Genomic DNA, 19,076 nt, shown 5'->3' on the forward strand with positions numbered 1-19,076 from the left:
ATACGATGAATGCATGCTGGAACCCGGCTGCTCCGCGATCTTTGTCAGTGTTTTCTTCTCAGATCGAATAACCGACGGCAGTTACTGTACTTATCGCCAGTCCAGCCCGTGGTCTGGAGCATGTAGCCGTAAACGCAATTGAATATTCATTACGTGAATTTCAATATCACCTTAGAGTGAAATACCGTGACAGACGCGTTTGACCACGTGATCTATTATCAACATCAACATGGCGTTTACTCCGGAGACCATCACTAGAAACTACCTGTGTTGTTCTAATGTCTAGCGCTCTAGTCCGGACTCTGTGAATCATTGAGCGTACTGCAACTCGATGGTTACAATTAGCTTGTTTACGCTCAGAAGCTATCTGTTTGATTAAGTACTCGAGTAAGGTTTTGTCGCTAATTGATGTCATTTTGTACAGCTTACAACCAGGCTCTGCCACCGCATGAGGCGCTATGCTCATTTTCTCGCTCGTAAGAGAGGTGAGGGAGGGTCGATACACAAAAAGTATTGACGTAGACATTTGTCAGTGAAATGTCTCGTCCAGAGGTATTCTCAGGTCTGACAAGGGACCGCCGGTGTCACCGTGTGAACTTCGCGAAGGTTGGCGCCAGCACCAACTGTACTTCCAGCGCCTTCTCGTTCGCAAATTGACCACTGGGGGACACGCTCAAGCTTGTTCATTTCAACATTGAAGTAGCAAGGGGATCCTGGTATTACATGCTCAAGTGACACAAGTCAGTGTTGGGAATTTGCGATCAGCCTCTGGGACAACCAAAGGTATTTTTTTTGAGTGAGGCTTCTAGCTGGTCCTGAGTACCGGGTCATTGATTCGGGGCTTTGCGCTTCTCTAGATGTTATTCTTGGGGGCAGGACCACCCAGTACGGCGCTCACATTAATGAAGATATGGCGGCATTAGCCGAGTCCTCGAGGCTCGCGCGCCTGTATCGGCATATTCTTAGCTTCCGCCCGGATTCTCCTTGTCTTATCATCGATCTCCAACTGCAGTGTGAGCAATACTGTACGCTCAAGTTCACGATTGAATATCGAATATTGAAGGGACAAAGGTCCCTGGTTGGCACATATATTCACGCAACGCGAGTCCTTGATTACTAGTACCCGCCCTCTGGGACAGGTGATTTTTTTGAGTGAGATTTCATATCATATAGGCTCGATATACTGATAAGTGAGTACTTTCACAGGTCCTCATTGATGACGCTTTCCGCTTCCCTAGACGTTATTCCTAGAAGCAGGATCGCCCTCGCCGAGGAGAGTGGCGCTTACATCGATGAAGATATGGCTGCATCAGCCAAGTCATTGCACACCCTTCGTTCCCACAACAATCCTTTCATATCTTGCCTTCCGCCCGAGATTCTCGTCGATATCTTCACATACACCGTAGAGGAGACGTGCAATTCTCTTGGTGCTATGATAGCCACGCACGTCTGCAGGCACTGGCGCCAAGTGGCCCTCGAGTGCCCAACTCTTTGGACATATATCGACTGTGTCCGTGCTCGCTGGCTAGCCATTCTGCTCGAAAGGTCGAAGGGTGCTGCTTTGATTGTCATATACAGTTTACCGCACGTGCTAGAACGTTGCGCGGAACAAATTCTTTCACAATTACCTCGAATCAAAGTCCTCCGGTTGTGCTCATTTTCATTCGACGCTGATCGCATTGTGGACTGCTTATCATCGCAGCCTGCACCATTTCTTCAAAAGTTCAGACTCGGGGTCATCGATGGCCCTCATCCGCATATAACAGACACTATTTTTCAAGGACAAGCACCCCAACTTCGAAGCGTTGAGCTTTTTCAATGTATCTTCAGCTGGACATTGTTTATTTTCAGCGGGCTTCGAACCCTAGATGTGAGACGAGTAGGATTTGCCTCTTGTCCTACTCTGTTGCAGCTCCTGTCAGCTCTGAAACGTATGCCTGGCTTGGAGCAGCTTACGCTTGATCTGCTGCCTCAATCTGAAAACACTCAGCTCTTCCACGAAGTCTCACTTGCTCGCTTAAAGAGTATAGCGCTCCATGGCTTGACTATCCACACCGCTATATCTCTCTTCTCACATCTACTCCTTCCCGGTGATGTCAAGATCACTCTAGACCTCGCACCACCTGAAAGCCCCGAAAGCTTTCATGATCTTTTTTCTGCCATGTACAAGGATCCTGACAAATCTCTTCCTGTCATTCAGGCCATGCGTGCCGAATTCGCGTATGGTTTGTTTGATCTCCAATTCAGCACATCAACAGCATTCAAATCTGAATATTTCTGGGACCCTTGTCACGGCGATATACCACTCTCGATTAAATTCCAATGCCAGGAATTCAGTATAGAGCCAACCATTGTATTTGATGTGTGTCGGATTGTCCCGCATCGCAAAATCCAGCACTTGTTTGTATCATCCCGCTCCCTTGATCCTCTGGAACATTTCTGGCGCACAGGTTCTACCGTCCTTCCGGAGCTCGAAAGTATGCATCTGAGCGTGTCCACCCCCATCGGAAGCTTTATCGATGCGCTCCAGAGTGGAGACATGCAGGGCTCAGATATAGCGTATCCCTCGCTCCGTGATCTACGGTTCGACCATCTCAGCTTCGGATGTGATGAGCCTGGATACCTTCAGGCCATTCTCATGATGCGAGCCGAGCGTGGCGTCGGCATAAATAAATTGCAACTAGAGATGTGCAGGAATTTGACGGGCGATAAAGTGCAGCTCCTTCGGGATGTGGTTGCAGACGTTGATTGGGATGGGCATGAAGAGGATTTGTTGAACGGCGGATGGGGCTGTACTTGTGTCAGTTGCACTGTACTGAACTGGGATTCTATAATTCCAGTGGACTCTACCAGTATATAAATATGTGGGTGTATGCACTAATATTATATATACCGAAAATTGGCACGAAATACAAGGCTGCAATGAATACTGGCAGATGTATAAAATCAGCGCATTCTGGTTCCAAAGCTGGGCTCGGTGTACATGAGAGTGGGTATACACGACCGGAGTGGCAACCAAATAGTGGATACAATGATATGATATGTACCGGAGGGGGTGAGTGATGACCGTGCGCTGCTGCAAGAATCTTCAACCTAGAGTCCGTCGAGAAAAAAGAAGGCTAGCATTCGACCTCACATTCAGTTCAGGAACTTTGCTGAACGTTGAACTGGAGGTTAGTGTTCGAACTTCAGACATGTCGGAAAATGACACCGGGAAGGATCGACAGCAACTTCGCGCGGGGCCGTCCGAGGAAAAAGATGAACGCACAGCGGCGGGTAGTGGACCACTTCTGGATGTGAACGTGCTGACGGCCCATCGATCTTCTGGTGGCAACAACAATATTGAGTCGTGAGGGACATACTGTGACATGAGCCTAGGAGCAGTACTGCGCTGTGAGACCTTTTGTTGAGCAGGAGGGTGCCGATGCGGAAGAAGACTGCTACGAGTAGAGGGAGGAGGGCGAGGACACGGGCGATGGTAGAAGCATGGGGGAGATTGGGTATGCATGATCAGACACGCAAACACGATAACCTGGACGACGTCAAATGCGAGTGAAAGAGTAATCGTAACCTCGACATGTCTCCGGCTCTGAACCTCGACCGTCGGACACCACCAGCGTCCTTCCAAGGGCTGCCACAGCAAATCCAAGAATCTTGCAATCCCGAGGTCAATGGTGGGAGGCAAGACTATGCTCAGGGCAGCATACACATTGTACGCGAGACTGTCTGCGAGGAATGTGAACGCGAGACGTAACGACGACGGGAGTTATTTGAGGCGAAAATGCGCTTAGCGAGAATAAGGGAGAGAATGGCGAGGAGAAAGTTGGAGGAGATCTTGGATGCGTCGGAGTATTGCATGAATGGGATCCAGGGAGCATCGAGAAAGATAAAGGTGTCTTGATAAGCTCAGTCTTGTGGATACACGAGACCGCCACCAGAATGTAGTGATGACAGCTGTACTTGGATGGATCATCAATGAAGTGCGGCGACTTAACTCGTCGACGTTCGCTCGTATCCAAAGTCTCCGAATGGCCTGCGACACGGTGTGAGGCTCTGAGAAGACTCGGCCACCCTGTTAAAACTGCGCGTTACAGCGACTGATTCAGAAAGCGGGTGCTAGAGACACCTTTCTCTAAAACGCGATATCTGAATCAATCGTCACTAGGAGTTACGTCGATAGATGCGAAGACGTGAGCCTCACACTGGGAGGAAAAATGTCGATGGGTGTCGTGCGCAATGCGCATTGAATATTGAGCGCTTAGTTGCGGTATCCATCTACACTTTGAGTACATAGCTCAGTCTGAAGAAACACCCGAACTCTTCCTTTCAGTCGCAGACATTATTGACAAACATTGTCAAAACCAATATGAAGCAGATTCTGGGTCAGCCAAGTGCATTTCTGGATGCTATCTCCTGCAAAAAATGCGGCACTTGCAAATGTTATTCGGTCCCTGCCTCGACGCAGCTCAGGTGCTCGAAGTCGACAAGAATTTATCTAAGGGCACGTGAGAATGAGCAATCTCAAAATCCAACTTATTAGTATTAGACCCACTCAACCCGCACCCCACAATAAAAATGATCCCTCGATCAGTCATCGGCGCGTCTCCCATACTTCTGCAACCATCATCTCATGTCTCCTGATCCTACGTCTCAGCAGGTAGACGAGGAAACGCCTTTGCTTCAATCAGAGGAAAATGCGCCGAAGACATCGCAAACACCACTACCATGGCGCCAGTTCTCAATGCTCCTAGTGTTGCAGATTGCAGAGCCAATGGCAGCGTCAGTTATCTCGCCTTTTGCGCCTCAGGTTAGGATTTACTATTGAAGATTCAAACTGACAAAGTCACAACTGATCATGCCATACGTAGCTTATTCGTGACATTGGGATCACCCACGGAGATGAAGCGCTCGTTTCGTTCTATGTTGGGCTGCTGGTAAGTGGGTAATAGAGAGCGTTTTCATCGGGGTAATCTCAGCGTTATGGTCTAGCACTCTCTGTTCTTTGCAACCGAAGCGCTCACCATCTTCCACTGGAGCCGTCTCTCTGACTATATCGGTCGCAAACCTGTCCTGCTAATCGGACTGTTCGGACTCTCCCTCTCTATGTTCTGCTTTGGTCTGTCCAAGACATTCTGGAGCTTGGTGATAAGGTCTGTCGTGTTTCTGCACAATCTTTATTTGAGACAGAGTTCACATCTTATCGTGATAGTCGTTGTCTGAATGGCGCACTCAATGGAAACATAGGCGTTATGAAAAGCATGACTGCTGAAATGACAGATTCGACTAATCTGGCCCGCGCGTGGGCATTCATCCCTCTTGCCTGGTCCAGCGGTACTACACTTGGGTATGTTGTGCGAAGATTTCGTTCTCTATATGTACTGAAATAATCACAGGCCGCTCGTAGGCGGAGTACTTGCACGACCTGCGGATAGGTTCCCTAATATCTTTGGGGGTTCTGAATTTCTGAAGAAATATCCTTATTTCTTGCCGTGCGCGGTCCCTGCCACTGTGTCAGCGTTAACATGGATCGTCGTTTTTCTTTACATGAAGGAGGTATGTTGTCCCATCGTGTGACAGGATGAATTTTCATGTAAATCGTAGACCGCAACTCCACAAATAAACATTAGCCAACTGCTACCTTGGAAAAAGCGCAAGACTGTTCCTTCACCTGCTCTAGAATCTCCGCAGGTATCATCTTCAGTCGGTGATATGCCCGTCCCCATTCGAGCTCTTTTCGTTCGTCGTGTAATCATCGCAACCGGGAGCTACGCTGGTGTTGCCCTTGTTGATATCGCATTTCGCACTGTACAACCCGTGTTTTATGCTACTCCCATATCGCTAGGCGGTCTGGGGTTCGATACCCCAACCATTGGAACTGTTCTGGCAGTCCAGGGGATCTTGAATGGGATAACGCAGCCGTTGGTATTCGCCAGGCTTCATGATGTCATGGGTCCGAAAAAACTTTGGATATTCGCTGTGACTTGCTCCCTGCCTATGATCGCTCTCCTCCCGGCCTCGAATACCCTGGCGAGATCTAGTGGTGTTGTACAGAGTGTATGGTGTTTGGTGGCCCTACAAGTCGCTCTTGGGAGTTGCATGAACTTCGCATATGGTTTGTCGTTGTCATTCTCTCACTGGTATTTCTGACGCGTTCTGGCAGGCATCTCGTTCATGTATATCTCTGCGGCTTCCCCTAACCGAGCGTCTGTGGGCGCGACAAACGGGTTTGCACAAGTGATCGTTTCTGTGATGCGCGCTATTGGACCGGCTGCAGCCAACTCCGCGTTCTCGATAAGCATCGAGAAACATTATCTTGGAGGGAATCTGGTGTATTGTGTAATGGCAGGTATGGTGTGCATGGTGATGGGCATCGGCTTCTTGTTACCTCGCACCATGTAGACTAACTAGCTTAGATCAAAGAGGGTTTCATTTGTTGGGTCGATGCGATTGTGATATTAGTTTCGAGCCAAAGTTCTGGGACCTCCTCGATTCCGCTTCCCAGAACGCCTGGCTCGAGACCATTGTAATCGGTGACTTGTTATCTGGTCCGATTTGGGTGAAAACGTAGAAGATGAGCTTTCTGTCCTGAACATGGGCTCCCGCCCTGCGGTGCATCGGAGTTACGGTCAAGCTACTTGCACCAACCTGGCAGGGCGTAGAGACATCCACCCAAGGACCCTCACGAAGCAAACCACTGATTAGGTCGTCGCTTCATTACAGACTAGACTGTCATAGACGACTGAAGATAATGTTTTAGGCGCGCTAATACCCCTAATGGTCTACCAGGTTTGGCGCCGGGTGATTTATTTGGCAACATATCTGAAAACTTAAGCCAGCATTCAAATTATGAGGTAGGGATACCACAAAGGTGCCAAATTTTCCTATGATAAGTAGCAATCAGATACGTGGAATACCCCTCCCTCAACTCTGAGTATTATTTTGGTCTAGATGGAGGGGGGAGGTGGTCATGTTCAGCTAAAACAGTAGGGTTGGCTTTGTTCCTAAACTCAAACAAGGCAATAAATTCATGTTTCAAGAGCGCGAGAATGTGTTGTCGAATTTCAACACCACATTTCCCGCTCCAAACCTGAACAGCAATCACGGTCCGTTTGTCTATTTTTTTCGAAAACAATAATGCATGACAAGGACTGAATCAGCAAAGCAGCTTGGCAAGAGGGACGCGTGACAGTTGCTGCTATACAGCAGCACCCTGTTATCGAATGACTGAGGGAGTGATAGTGGCAGCGTGAGCTAGATTGGGTGAGAGGCCGGCGCGGGTGTGGGGTCACGGGTTGCGCGACCACGTGTGATACTTCTGACGAAGGGTGATAAGCCAGGATAAGATAAGTCTTATTCATTTACGCACCTGACGTGGGATGGGAGGTGAAGTTATGATAGAGATATAAGGAGCTCCTTCAACCCCATTGTCTTCATTCTGGTCACTCACCAACTCTTCACATTGCAAAGTATATCTCTGATGGCTGAACAAAAGGTAGATCTTGCATCGCTCTCAATCTTCCGCGCGACACGCGCGCAGGTTGAAGAGTCACGGCGCCGGTCGTTTCCGCAATGGGGTGGTACTCTGAGTCTTACAGAGTACCTTGCGCGAGATGCGACGATGGAATGTGGCGAGCACGCCAAGGATGGAAAGTTGATCACTTGGTGAGCGCTTCACTTTGCTAGTAGAAGGTAGCTAACGGGAGAGAAGGGTGCTGGCGCCACGGAACGACCCCACAACGCTTGATTTTATGAGTGCATGTGAGACGTAAGCGACTCGAGCTCCCTCGACAAACGAGCATTTTTCTGATGCACGTCTATGGGGACAGATACAAGCGCACAGGTCTTGTCGCATACCCCTCTTCCTCCCCGTCTGAACCCAACTCGGTGCACGAAGTAACTTGTTACGGTGTCGCCTGCGTGTTCACTCCGCCCTCAAAGCGCGCGCGCGGCTACGCCAGCCGTATGATGAGCCTCCTGCATTGGGTCAATGGCTTGCGTGCCAATCTTCCTAAATTCCCAGAGGCATGGGGCGCACCGCCGGAAGAGGTAGCGGATGCCGGTGAAGGACTGTTCTCGGTGCTGTACAGTGATGTGGGGGAGGAGTTTTACCGGTCGGCTGGCCCTGGAGGTAAAGGGGGTGGATGGGAGTTACGGGGAGCGACCTCGACTATTTGGGAGGTGGGCACCGAGGAAGGTGATGACGAGGGATGGAAGTGGTTAACGGAGGAGCAACTGACTGGGCTTTGGGAGCGTGATGCCGTGCGGATCAAGAAAGAGCTGACGGACATACCAACGAGCGACAGCTCATACATTGTGGAACGACCAGCGGCATTCGCAACGTACCTGCCAACGGGTGGTGTCTGCGGGTTCCACATCACAAAGTCGACGTTCGCCTCGGATTTTTCCATAGCAGGCGGATTCTGGGGTGTAGAGTCCACGAGTGACCCAGACACATACGCAAGCTGGAGCGTTGACTTGAGACCACCTCCACCAACGCTGATTGTCACGCGACTCTGTGCCAGTGAAAAGATGTTCCCTGGGCTGATTACGAAGATCAAACAGGCGGCTAGACGAAGCGGAATTGGGAAAGTGGAAGTGTGGAATTTGAGAGTAGGATTAAAAGAGGTTGCGGAGAAAACGGGTGGGCGGACGTTCATGCGAAATGAGCATTTGCCTCAGATAGTGTGGTATGGGCCTGAAACAACGGGGAATGTAGAATGGGCGTATAATGAGAAGTGAGTCCTCCTGCTATCCAAAACAATGGGATAACTGACAGTTTTCAACAGATTCTGTTGGTGCTGACAGTGCGTGGTCGCTGGACAACCAAGCCTATTGCCAGGAAAATTTGAGATCATGCCAAGAGGTTGTCTCCTCTATACAGAATCTACAAATACTATACTGCAATATGTGGACAGACCAACCACAGACGAAGAGAGAACGCACTCATAACTTGAAGGAGTAAGTCACGTGGAAACCGGTGTGCCGCGGTCAACCAAGAACACGCTGAAGCTGGTCCATTTCACGATTGAAGTGAAGACATGGCTGGCTGAACTCTACAGTACGCAGTTTCCGACTAAAAAGTCGTTTCCCCAGTGAATTGTGGAGCTAGCGAGCAGTAGCTACAGGGATGGGTGCTGGATTTAGGGCAGGACGATTCAAACATTCGGGTGATGCGAGCCACTGGTGGTGCTAGTATACATAAACTCCGACTATCGAACTGCAGGAGTGTGACGGATGGTGATGTGCAGCTCTTTGAGAAAGTGTTTGCAGACGTTGATTGGGATGTGCATGAAGAGGTGTTGGTAAACGGCGATGACAGTTGTGTTTGTCCCACTAGTTGCTTGCTAATGGATGAAGATTCTGATGTCGATGCACATTCGGAGGACTAGATCACAGCTTAGACTTGACGAAGTTTATCTTATCTCGTTCGGCTGAGAGGTCATACTAGGTGCTTAAACGGTTAGGAGTCATTTGTGATTAACTAGGCCCGGAGACTAGAACGGTGAACTTGGTTTGAGATTTTCTCCCTTCTCCTCCATCTAACATGGCTCAAACTGAAGAAAAACCTGAATTCTTCCCTCCGATCGCAGACGTTGTTGATAAAACACATGCAGGAGATGAAGATATTGGCGCTAGACCACTCGAAGAGATCGAGTCTCTTTGCATGGAATGTGGGGAGCAGGTGCGTTCCCAAACATTCCGGATCGATCACTGTTGAAATACTCACATCCGTCAGGGAGTAACACGAATGATGCTCACATCTATCCCGTTCTTCCGGGAAGTGATCGTGATGAGTTTCCGCTGCGAACATTGCGGCCACTCAAACAATGAAATTCAGTCGGCGGGAAAGATCAGATGTGCGCACTGTGTTATCTCCTTATCTCTACCTCCTAACATTGCACCTACGAGACAGCCGAAGGCACTATCTACACAGTAAAAGTTCTTAATCGCGGTGACCTTGACCGCCAGCTCATCCGCTCCGAATCCTGTAGTATCAACATCCCCGAGTTTCAGCTGGTTCTTCCGCCCTCCCGCGGTCAGCTTACAACTGTTGAGGGTCTCCTCCGGGATATTGTTGCGGATCTCAGCGGACAGCAGCCGCTCCGACGCATTCAGGACGAGAACGCCTACGCCAAGATCCAGGAGATCATTGATGGTCTCAAGGCGATCATTGCCGATGACGAAGATGAAGGAAAGGACGAGCTTGAGAAGAGAGAACTTTCGAACGAGGATCCAGTCTCACGCGCGATCACTATTACTCTGGACGATCCATCTGGGAATTCATTCCTGGAGTTCGTGGGCAGCATGTCCGACCTGAAGTGGAACATGCGCACATACGAGCGATCGCTTGAGCAGAACCAGCAGCTTGGATTGGCACCTCCTTCAGAAGACGCGGAAAAAAATGCGGCAGACGAGGCAGAGCAGGGTCCGAACGAGGAAGTGTTCGAGTTTCCCGGAATCTGCTCGCGTTGCGCACGACCACTAATCACGCGCATGAAAAAAGTTTCTATTCCCTATTTCAAGGTGTGTGTTCGAAGGCACGCTACATCCGGGTTCCTGACAAGCACACCAGGACACACTTATCATGTCAACTAACTGCGATAACTGCGGATATCGGGATAATGAAATCAAGTCAGGGTCTGCAATTTCTGAGCAGGGCAAGAAGATCACGTTAAAGGTTGAAGATAGAGACGACCTTAGTCGCGATATACTTAAAGTAAGCACAAGTGTTTTTTTTTTTTGAGTTCTTTCGACTCAAGAGTGTCCTGTAGAGCGACACGAGCGGTCTCAGCATACCAGAGATAGACCTCGTTCTTCACCCCGGCACACTAGGAGGACGTTTCACGACTTTAGAAGGCATATTAGATCAGGTGTATGAGGAACTCAGCGAGAAGGTATTTAACGCGGGAGATTCTGGGGTTGTAGACGTCGACGACAGAGCCGAGTTCCAGGAGTTCTTGAGAAAGCTTAAGCAGGTGCGTTGTTTCTCTTACCATCGCACGACTCTCATTTTGATCTTTGCATTTAGGTCAAGAATGCCGAGATACCTTTTACCTTGATTCTAGATGACCCCCTGGCGAATTCACACGTGCAGAATCTTTATGCACCTGATCCAGATCCGAACATGGAGATCGTCACATACGAACGAACTTGGCAGCAGAATGAAGATCTCGGACTGAATGACATGAATGTGGAATCGTACAGCGGTGATGATACGAAGGATAGTGGTACTCAGCTAGAGGTCATAGGTTGAATAAAAGATTCAGACGGGAATCGTCGTTTGGTCCGTCACCATAGTATAAGCGGAATGATTGTCCATGGTTTGCGTTGGGTGATTACCGCCACTATTGATACATCGACAGCATTCAAACCAGCCCTTATCACAAAGGACAAATAAGAGAGGACGTCCAATGTAGCACCCATAAATACGCGATCGACGGTGATCACGTGATCATTGATAATTTTTGATTGACTGGTTCTAAAGTTCTGCAATCCGAGAGTTCTGCCTCGTAAACGTCCTTCGCATCTCTGGCCCTGTTTTGGACGCTGAAATCATCCAAAAATGCAGAGCGACGACGTGATATGGTCTGTAATCGGCCATGAATTCTGCTCGTATAAAGTCAAGTAAGTTCACCGCTATGATGATCTCCGCATAACTTACACATCATACATATTGCAGGACTGTCACTCAGGGTTTCTGCCGGAATGAGTACAATGTCACGGGTCTGTGTACACGGCAGTCATGTCCACTCGCGAACTCGCGTTACGCGACGGTGAGGGAGAATGAGGGCAAGTGTACTTGATGCAAAGTCGTACGTCGTGATTGATGTCCACCCAGGTGTGCTGTATCTGTATATGAAGACGATTGAGCGGGCACATACACCTGCGAAGATGTGGGAGAAGATTGAATTGTCAAAAGATTATTCCAAGGCACTGGAGCAAGTGAGTTGATCCCTATGCTCAAATTATTTTTGATGCACATGCAATGCGTCCGTCATCCAGATCGATAAAGAGCTCAAGTATTGGCCAAACTTCACCATTCACAAATGCAAACAGCGTGTCACAAAGATAACACAGTATCTCATCAAAATGCGTCGAATAAAACTACGACAGGAGTGCGTTTCCAACCCACGACCTTTTTACTACGCATTTACACTTTTTCAGGCCAAAACTCGTGGGTGTGAAAAAGAAGTTAGATAGACGCGAAGCGACACGGGAACGCAAAGCTCTCTCTGCTGCCCACCTTGAAAAATCCATCGAAAAGGAGCTGATTGAGCGGCTCAAATCAAAAGCATACGGCGATGCACCACTCAACGTCAACGAAAGTGTCTGGCAGGCAATTCTCGACCGGGAAAAGAGTGGAAAGGAGAAGGAAATGAATGCTGGTGCTCCGTTGGATATGGAAGATGATGAGACGGATGGAGAGGAGGACGAAGAGGAGGTGGAGGAGGATTGGGATGCTGAGGGAGGCGAGTTTGTTAGTGATTTCAGTGGAGATGAAGATGGCGATTTGGATGATGATCTGAGTGATCTGGAAGATGTAGTAGACGGAGGACTGGGCGCAGAGGAGAGTGGCGATGACCAGTCAGACGATGACAGCTCACCAGAAGATCAACCACCATCCAAAACCGTCCTTGGAAAGCGGAAAGCCAAGCCAACAACGAAGGCACCCCCACGAAAAAAATCGGACAAGCCAGGGAGAAGTGCGTTGTCTCTAAACTCGACATCCAGTAACTTATCATTTCTTCACACAGGAGGTCCGAGGGTGGAAGTGGAAATCGAGCGAGAAATGGAGAGCGTACCACTTACAAGGTCCGCGTTGGCCAATTGGTAGCCATCGGGGACTTGTTGGGTCCTCAGCTGTTTCACATATATATTTTACACTGCGGTACGAGCAGCCACATTCAATATTCGTGAGCGATCTTGATTATCGACTCAAGACACACGAATCAGCTCTCCATAGGCTGATCACCGTCATCATCACCCTCTCTCGCCATTGTTGTTTTCCCCCATTGAATGAGCTCTGACAACCGTGGCTGAGATGCCAGTGGCTTCCTGCTCAACAGCGCCCGAAAAACCTTTCGACAAAACTCGGCATATGTTGCTCGTTCCTCCCCAGATGATAGGCCCTGGTGTTCAAGTTATTAGCTCCAAGATCAGGAATCAGGACAATTGCACGAACTTCATAGTTGTCTCTCATAGCTGAGAGCATGGAAACTAAGAAGCCAAGATACTTGTGCTTGACAGGATCTACGTTATCTTGCAAACACTCAGCGACATTGGTGAATACCGCTGATTGACGTTGAGCGGAGTGTGACTCTGATGAATGAATTCTCACATTCAATCAGCGTCTGCCGCATTGTTGAATATTCTTCCAGCGATATTTTGAATGTGGAAGATCCGGTTGACGGCTCGGCCAGCACGCCACGTAGAAGTGGGTGTCGAAGACCGTCCAGAGTGAATACAATGGATGCATATTCGTGTTCGATTGTCGTCTTGGAGGGAACAGTACTTGCGAGGAGGACTTCAATAAAATAGTCCTCGTAGGCCTTCATGCGCTGAGTATTTTTTTATGAGAGTTCAAAATGTGTCTTACATTGTAAGCCTTCGAGTCAAGTCTGAGAAGTGCGAGACAGAATCGAAGACCAACCCGGCGACGCCATAAGGGATCAGGGATCCGTTCCCATGATTCAGGCCCAAGGTGCATGTGGTTTTTCCAGCTCTGAAAAGGAAGAGCTGAGCAGTAGCAGTCGAAATAAGTATCGAAACAAACCGATCCGTTGTGAACGAGCACATTTCCGACTCCTACCCAACAATCAATCCATCTATCAGCTGTCTCACGGCGACTATCGACTCTGCTTGGTGCGGGCGAGTCAACTACATATCTGCAAACAACCCGGAATATTGCTGAAGACAGCGGTCCGCAGACCTGGAACCTGTCAGTCAGGAAAATATGGGAGGAACGAGACCGACCTTGCAAACTGCTTCTTCTTTCCGCTTCCACTCCATTCCAGAAGTCTGTGCAGGCTCGTCACCAAGAGCAGCTAGGATTTCAGGGTCGTTCAAGTCGATGAAGAATTTGTCGTACTCGTCCTGGCTCTCCTGGTTATCGACACTCGGTAATATCGGCGGTGCGACGGGTCGGGGTAAGGCTTTCATTCGAGCATCCAGAAAAGCTGATACCACCTCTTGGCACGCAGCACTCGAGTCGTTCTCTATGGCGATAGGATTTTTGGGACTGAAGACGTCCTTTACCCATGCTGACGAGCCAGAAAAAGTCAGGGGACATTTCATTGACATTGGTCAACCACTTACGTCCCTCTAGAAAGCCAGGATCTGGATACTCGTGTCGCTCATCCATAGTGTCCAGTGAGCATGTCTCAATCATACGAACAACTGACGTGAGGAGACCCTTGATCATCTCCACTGTCTTATTCTTCACGATATTCATGTTCTCCTTGCTCGTTAGAGCACGGGCTTCCTGATATTCATCCAGCAGGATGTCGGTAACCTCGGCGAGCCAGCTGAGGATGTCTCCAAGCTGTACGCAGTGATGACGCATAATAGCACAAATATGTTCAATGCCTCGAATGCACACAGCCCTGGTAAAATCGTGTGCTTCTTTGAAGTTGACGCATCGTCGAGCTTGCCCGACACGGTGTCGAACGTTGGAGGTGGACGGATCAAGATGAATTGCCACCGCCATAGCATTGAGCCGGTTGAAAAGCATAGAACTTTCATGCCCAGTCGGTTGAATGGCCCTTGTCGATGACACCGAGCCAACTGGAACGACCATATTTAACATTTTCTTCACCTGTATATCCCGCTGTTTATTCTCCGCGTCACTTGTGCTATCCGCTTGCGCAACTTGTACGATCATCTTGAGGAGCACTTCGAACACGTTGTCGCCCCTGTCTTGGACCGAAAGTAAAGATATGTCCCTTTGCACCATGAACTGCATGAATTTGGGCTGTTCGTGCCGGAGGCTGGCAAATCTACGGCTCCTGAAGATTTCCACAAGGTGGTTGAACATTATCATCGCATCGTCCAAACTCCAATGCCAACGCTTCCACAGGAGGAAGCATCGAGAAGCGATGACGGAAACGTACTCGTCTCGTTTGTTCAGGGATGCGGTATTTGTGAGGGCATCCTTTTGTGGATCGGCAACAAGGGAGATGAGCTTCAGTGTAGCCAAAACCGTGTCCCATGAAGGTGCGATTCTACTGAGGGATGTCGACATCCCGTGCACAGAGAACTGAGAGAGGGCACAAAAAGAGAACATATTCCGCCAAACGTACTCGCTCGCCTCAACTGCAGTAGTGAAAGATAATGCTTCGTCTTGGATCAACTGTTTGAACAAAAGCCAAAATGGCTCCGATGATAGTTTGCCAGGAGACTCAGACGTGCAGTTAATCAAGAGGTGAAAGAGGCATATCCACGACTCTACAACCTGAACGGGAGTTGAGTTGGTCTCCAGAGGGCCATCGGGTTCCTTAAACGATTCTAGAGTCTCCCGGAGGTCTACATCTGTCAGAGGCCGCATGAGCAAGAGCGCGAATTTGAACAACTCTCGGGTCTCTGATGATCCCCGCCGAGTCCTTGCGGCGTGCGTGATTCGTGCAGCGAGCTCCACTGCAAACCAGCAAACCAGCAACGAAAAATGATGAAGATCCGCCTCCAACACCCGCGCCACCAAAGAACCCATAGTCTCGTGTATCGTGAGCTCCAGCGAACTGAATTCCTGGTCGCCGATGCTGAGACACTGCCACGATACCAACTGGCACACCGTTCGCATCGCGAGTTCCCAATCCTTCCCAGCCGCAGCCGTCCATTCGTGTCCTTTGAGCACGTCATCCGCAAGCTGATCGCACAAGGGTGCAAATACAGTCGTAAGGATATGTACCGATGTATCAGGTCCAAGGTCGAACCCTCGAATAACATATGGCGTGGGGGCAACAGGCTGAGTATGCCCCGTAATAAGGCATATCAGCTGGTGAAGAGATCCACGGCCAATATATGTTCCGGCCGAGAATGAAATTCCTGAGGGCAGGGAATCGATACCCAAGTCGACTGTGGTTAACAACGTCCGTTGATCTATAGCATGCATAAATTCGTGGACATCGTTATAGCCCTTCCTCCGCACAGGTGGTGATCGTTCGCGCAGAGGATCTGGCTGCATATCAAAGTCAACGTGGCTACGCCGGGAATCGACCCGGGAGGGTGGGGGACGGGGCCGAATACGTGGTTTTCTCTGACATTCGTCCTGACTGGACTCGATACCAGATTGAGGTTTAGAATCAACACGCGAAAATGGGATTCGCTGGAACTTAGACGGGGTATCTTCTCGACGAACTCGAGATGGAACCGTAGACGCAGGCTGCCGCGTTGATCCAGGCTGCTTTTGCCACCTATCCATCTCCTTCCTCCAAGTCGGGTCCAGTGCCTGATGAAATCCTTCATCACCCAGATCGATTCGCAAACCTCTTCTCGCGATATGCGTGCCAGATTGGTGAAAAATGTAGAGTTCTCCTTGGTCATTTTTGCGCTTCTTCCTCCTCCTTTCCTTCCGTAGTGCCTTGGCCTCATGCTCCGCCGATATCATTGGTTCTGTCTTCTTGTGGACCTTATTGTGATGTGAATGACGAGGGCGATGGTCATGGTCAGAAGAAATAGTGGGGAACGAGAGAAGGGTCTGGTTGCTCATTCGCGCGCCACCTGTTACAATGTTGAGCTTCGGCCTTGAGCGTTCACCTCTGCTTTCGCCCAGGGCTCGTGATTTTACACCAGAACCTTGGGACCTCCGACTTGACTTGGCCTTCTTCTTTCTCCCACCACCCACCGTCCTAGTCCGCGTAAGCATCCAATCAATCAGGCTCTTCTCACGCATAGGGCGGCGACTCCGACTCCATGCGTCGATCCGTGCATCGTCGATCATACCGTCGCTGTCCTCATCATCACTTTCCAATCCACTCTCGGAACTGGAAGAAATGCTAATGGCCGGCGACCTTGATGTAAATTTTGGAAACGTCCGCCGATGAACTTGTAATGCGATCTCTGGAACCTCCGCATCAACGTCCATGTCCTCATCCCGAGGGATTTCGAAATCCGAGCTCTCAGGGTCTCCCTGAATCACAGCATCACGTCCGCCAGTACCCATTCGGACGCGTGCATATCCAGGTCTCAAGGGCTCGTCGCCGCTATCAGACGGCGTTGGAGAACGCACTCTTTTCATGCTGGCGGGGATTTTTGCTTGGGAGCCCTGCTGCTTGAGCTGCTTCGTGATCATGACAGCAGGCATCATACGCTGTAAGAGGCGGAAACGCTTGCGATCTTTGGAGGATATTTGGAGCGAAGGACTGCTGGACTCCTCGCGCGACTCACGGGTGGGCGGATCATCGGACAAATCCAAGTGATCGTCCTTGTCAGGCAATGTAGACGAGGAGCGTGGTGGTGTCGACGGTGCCGAGGGGATTTCAATTGCATCGTTGTCGGTATCAGGATTGACGTTCTCTGCATTGTTGTGGTCGTGGTCGTTGTGGTCGAAGAAATTGTAGTAGTCGTAGTCATTATCTTGGTGATACTCGTATTCGTCGGTCACAGGGGGATTCCTTGCCGGCGAACGGGACTGAAGCTGTGAAGGACCAGCATCAAGGGAACGTGAGGGTGAGGGCAAGCGGGAAGAAGACCGTATAGCACGCTGCTTTCCCTTCAAGAGCCTGGATAGGACTGGCGGAGACCGCTGAAATGCAACGTATCCAGCATGTCAGCATATTGCGAGTGTTTCCACAAGAATCTCACCTCGTCCAATCGAGACGGCGAGCGCCTCGAGGATGCTGAAGATGGTCCCGCAACAGAGTGCTTTGACGATGAAGCTGCCAGAGGGAAATTCTTCAAACGTCTCTTCGTGGCAATTTCTTTCGCATTTGCCTCTTCCTGCGCCCTCAAGCGAGCTTCTTCCTTCTCCCTTTTTTTTGCCTCAGCCTCAGCCTTCTTCCGAGCCCTCCTCGCCTCCCTCGCCAATTTGCGAACTTCGTCTGCTCCCTCAATCTCATCGCTTTCAGACAGATCTTTGAGAGCCTCAGGAAGCCATGCTTCCTCCCGTTCACGGTTATGATGATCAGCTTCGGCAATGGCGACTCGCCTGTTCCGCCGCTTTCCTTCCACATCCACGTAATCTTGGTCCTCCTCCGGATTATCAACAGGAAATATATACTCTGCTTGCGTTTCGCCTTGCGTTTGCCCATCCGCCCACTGTGACGCATCTTCTCCATGCATCTCGTGACGCTGCGGACTCACAAACTTCACAATTGCATCAGGATTTGCCTTCATCTGCGCCTTGTACTGCGCCTTGTCATACGCGTACGGTTGAAGCTGACGTGCCTCCCTGCGACGAAGGGAGTAGCGGTTGATTGGTTCTGGGTCCTCTGGAATAACGAGAGATGGTGTCGGTGGGACAGGTGGAGCAGGCGGGAGTGGTAATCGATCCGGAGATAGTACGGGCGGAGATGAGGAGTGTTGAGTTATTGGGGTTGTTGGGGTCGGCAGGTGTCTTGAGCGGGGTGCAGGGGAGATAAGAAGTAGCTCATCAGGGGATGGAGATCGACGACCAGAGGGAGATGAAGTGCGTTGTGACGTGTCTCGTGTTCCATGAGAAGGCTTTTGAGTACTTTGGACAACAAGTCCCTGGGACGACTGTGTCGAAGGCCCTGGGGGAGAAGAAAACAATGACCATGAGTCTACCGGGCGTGACATAGAAGGGGATGGACTCGAAATTCGTCCCTCGTGTTCAGATAGAGCAAGAGGCGCTAGCGTCTGAGAAAACTCAAGAGCCTGAGGTACGGTTGCGTGGTCAAGACCCAGCATAGAAGGGGGAAATGTCACAGAGGCGGGTGATGACGGGAAGAGGGCGTCGTGCTGAGGCTGGGATGAATCGGGAAGCGGCGATTGGGGATCAGCCTGTGGCTGCAGATCGGCTGAAGCTGTAGGATGATGGGACACGTCTCCCAAATCAGCTGGAATAGGTGAGGTGGATTTACGGTCATTGAAATTCGGCTTCCCAGGGTGTGTGGCCTCGT

At 50.0% G+C, this 19,076-nt stretch overlaps 6 protein-coding genes across 6 annotated transcripts; 5 read left to right on the forward strand and 1 right to left on the reverse strand.

The window, feature by feature from the left end:
* The first annotated feature begins 849 nt into the window (after window positions 1-849).
* On the forward strand, window positions 850-3,016 carry DEU56DRAFT_275835 (uncharacterized protein). The gene has a single exon (XM_041345427.1). It carries the CDS (start codon window positions 1,217-1,219, stop codon window positions 2,858-2,860), a length of 1,644 nt encoding a protein of 547 aa, XP_041209848.1. The 5' UTR covers window positions 850-1,216; the 3' UTR covers window positions 2,861-3,016.
* Window positions 3,017-4,630: 1,614 nt separating this feature from the next.
* DEU56DRAFT_940763 (major facilitator superfamily domain-containing protein) lies at window positions 4,631-6,776 on the forward strand (the record flags this gene model as incomplete). The annotated part of the gene is made up of 7 exons (XM_041358904.1): window positions 4,631-4,807; window positions 4,869-4,934; window positions 4,990-5,150; window positions 5,210-5,344; window positions 5,394-5,553; window positions 5,602-6,112; window positions 6,161-6,776. 7 exons carry the CDS (start codon window positions 4,631-4,633, stop codon window positions 6,397-6,399), a joined length of 1,449 nt encoding a protein of 482 aa, XP_041209849.1. The 3' UTR covers window positions 6,400-6,776.
* Window positions 6,777-7,477: 701 nt separating this feature from the next.
* Window positions 7,478-8,802, forward strand: DEU56DRAFT_734520 (uncharacterized protein; the record flags this gene model as incomplete). The annotated part of the gene is made up of 4 exons (XM_041348388.1): window positions 7,478-7,662; window positions 7,709-7,765; window positions 7,827-8,735; window positions 8,787-8,802. 4 exons carry the CDS (start codon window positions 7,478-7,480, stop codon window positions 8,800-8,802), a joined length of 1,167 nt encoding a protein of 388 aa, XP_041209850.1.
* Window positions 8,803-9,544: 742 nt separating this feature from the next.
* On the forward strand, window positions 9,545-11,254 carry DEU56DRAFT_734386 (zf-ZPR1-domain-containing protein; the record flags this gene model as incomplete). The annotated part of the gene is made up of 6 exons (XM_041348382.1): window positions 9,545-9,682; window positions 9,737-9,857; window positions 9,914-10,524; window positions 10,574-10,717; window positions 10,773-10,976; window positions 11,030-11,254. The coding sequence occupies 6 exons, from the start codon at window positions 9,545-9,547 to the stop codon at window positions 11,252-11,254; spliced, it is 1,443 nt and encodes a 480-aa protein (XP_041209851.1).
* A 147-nt stretch (window positions 11,255-11,401) lies between these two features.
* On the forward strand, window positions 11,402-13,205 carry DEU56DRAFT_796185 (Mak16 protein). Its single transcript, XM_041352883.1, has 6 exons — window positions 11,402-11,625; window positions 11,681-11,790; window positions 11,840-11,943; window positions 12,004-12,116; window positions 12,166-12,704; window positions 12,756-13,205. The coding sequence occupies exons 1-6, from the start codon at window positions 11,564-11,566 to the stop codon at window positions 12,833-12,835; spliced, it is 1,008 nt and encodes a 335-aa protein (XP_041209852.1). The 5' UTR covers window positions 11,402-11,563; the 3' UTR covers window positions 12,836-13,205.
* DEU56DRAFT_940775 (Mus7/MMS22 family-domain-containing protein) lies at window positions 12,940-18,570 on the reverse strand (the record flags this gene model as incomplete). The annotated part of the gene is made up of 8 exons (XM_041358905.1): window positions 12,940-13,293; window positions 13,340-13,550; window positions 13,598-13,723; window positions 13,775-13,930; window positions 13,975-14,261; window positions 14,317-16,252; window positions 16,367-17,698; window positions 17,854-18,570. Coding segments are annotated over 8 exons (4,998 nt in total), but the record flags the coding sequence as incomplete, so codon positions are not given.
* Between the last annotated feature and the right edge of the window lie 506 nt (window positions 18,571-19,076).

Source organism: Suillus clintonianus, assembly GCF_016758775.1.
Source record: "Suillus clintonianus strain FC179 chromosome Unknown DEU56scaffold_25, whole genome shotgun sequence".
Taxonomy (NCBI): domain Eukaryota; kingdom Fungi; phylum Basidiomycota; class Agaricomycetes; order Boletales; family Suillaceae; genus Suillus; species Suillus clintonianus.

Coding starts and splice junctions, on each gene's coding strand:
- DEU56DRAFT_275835 (XM_041345427.1), top strand. CDS start 1,217: ATGACGCTTTCCGCTTCCCTAGACGTTATTCCTAGAAGCAGGATCGCC.
- DEU56DRAFT_796185 (XM_041352883.1), top strand. CDS start 11,564: ATGCAGAGCGACGACGTGATATGGTCTGTAATCGGCCATGAATTCTGC. Junction 11,626..11,680: donor TTCTGCTCGTATAAAGTCAA/GTAAGTTCACCG, acceptor TACATATTGCAG/GACTGTCACTCAGGGTTTCT. Junction 11,791..11,839: donor GACGGTGAGGGAGAATGAGG/GCAAGTGTACTT, acceptor ATGTCCACCCAG/GTGTGCTGTATCTGTATATG.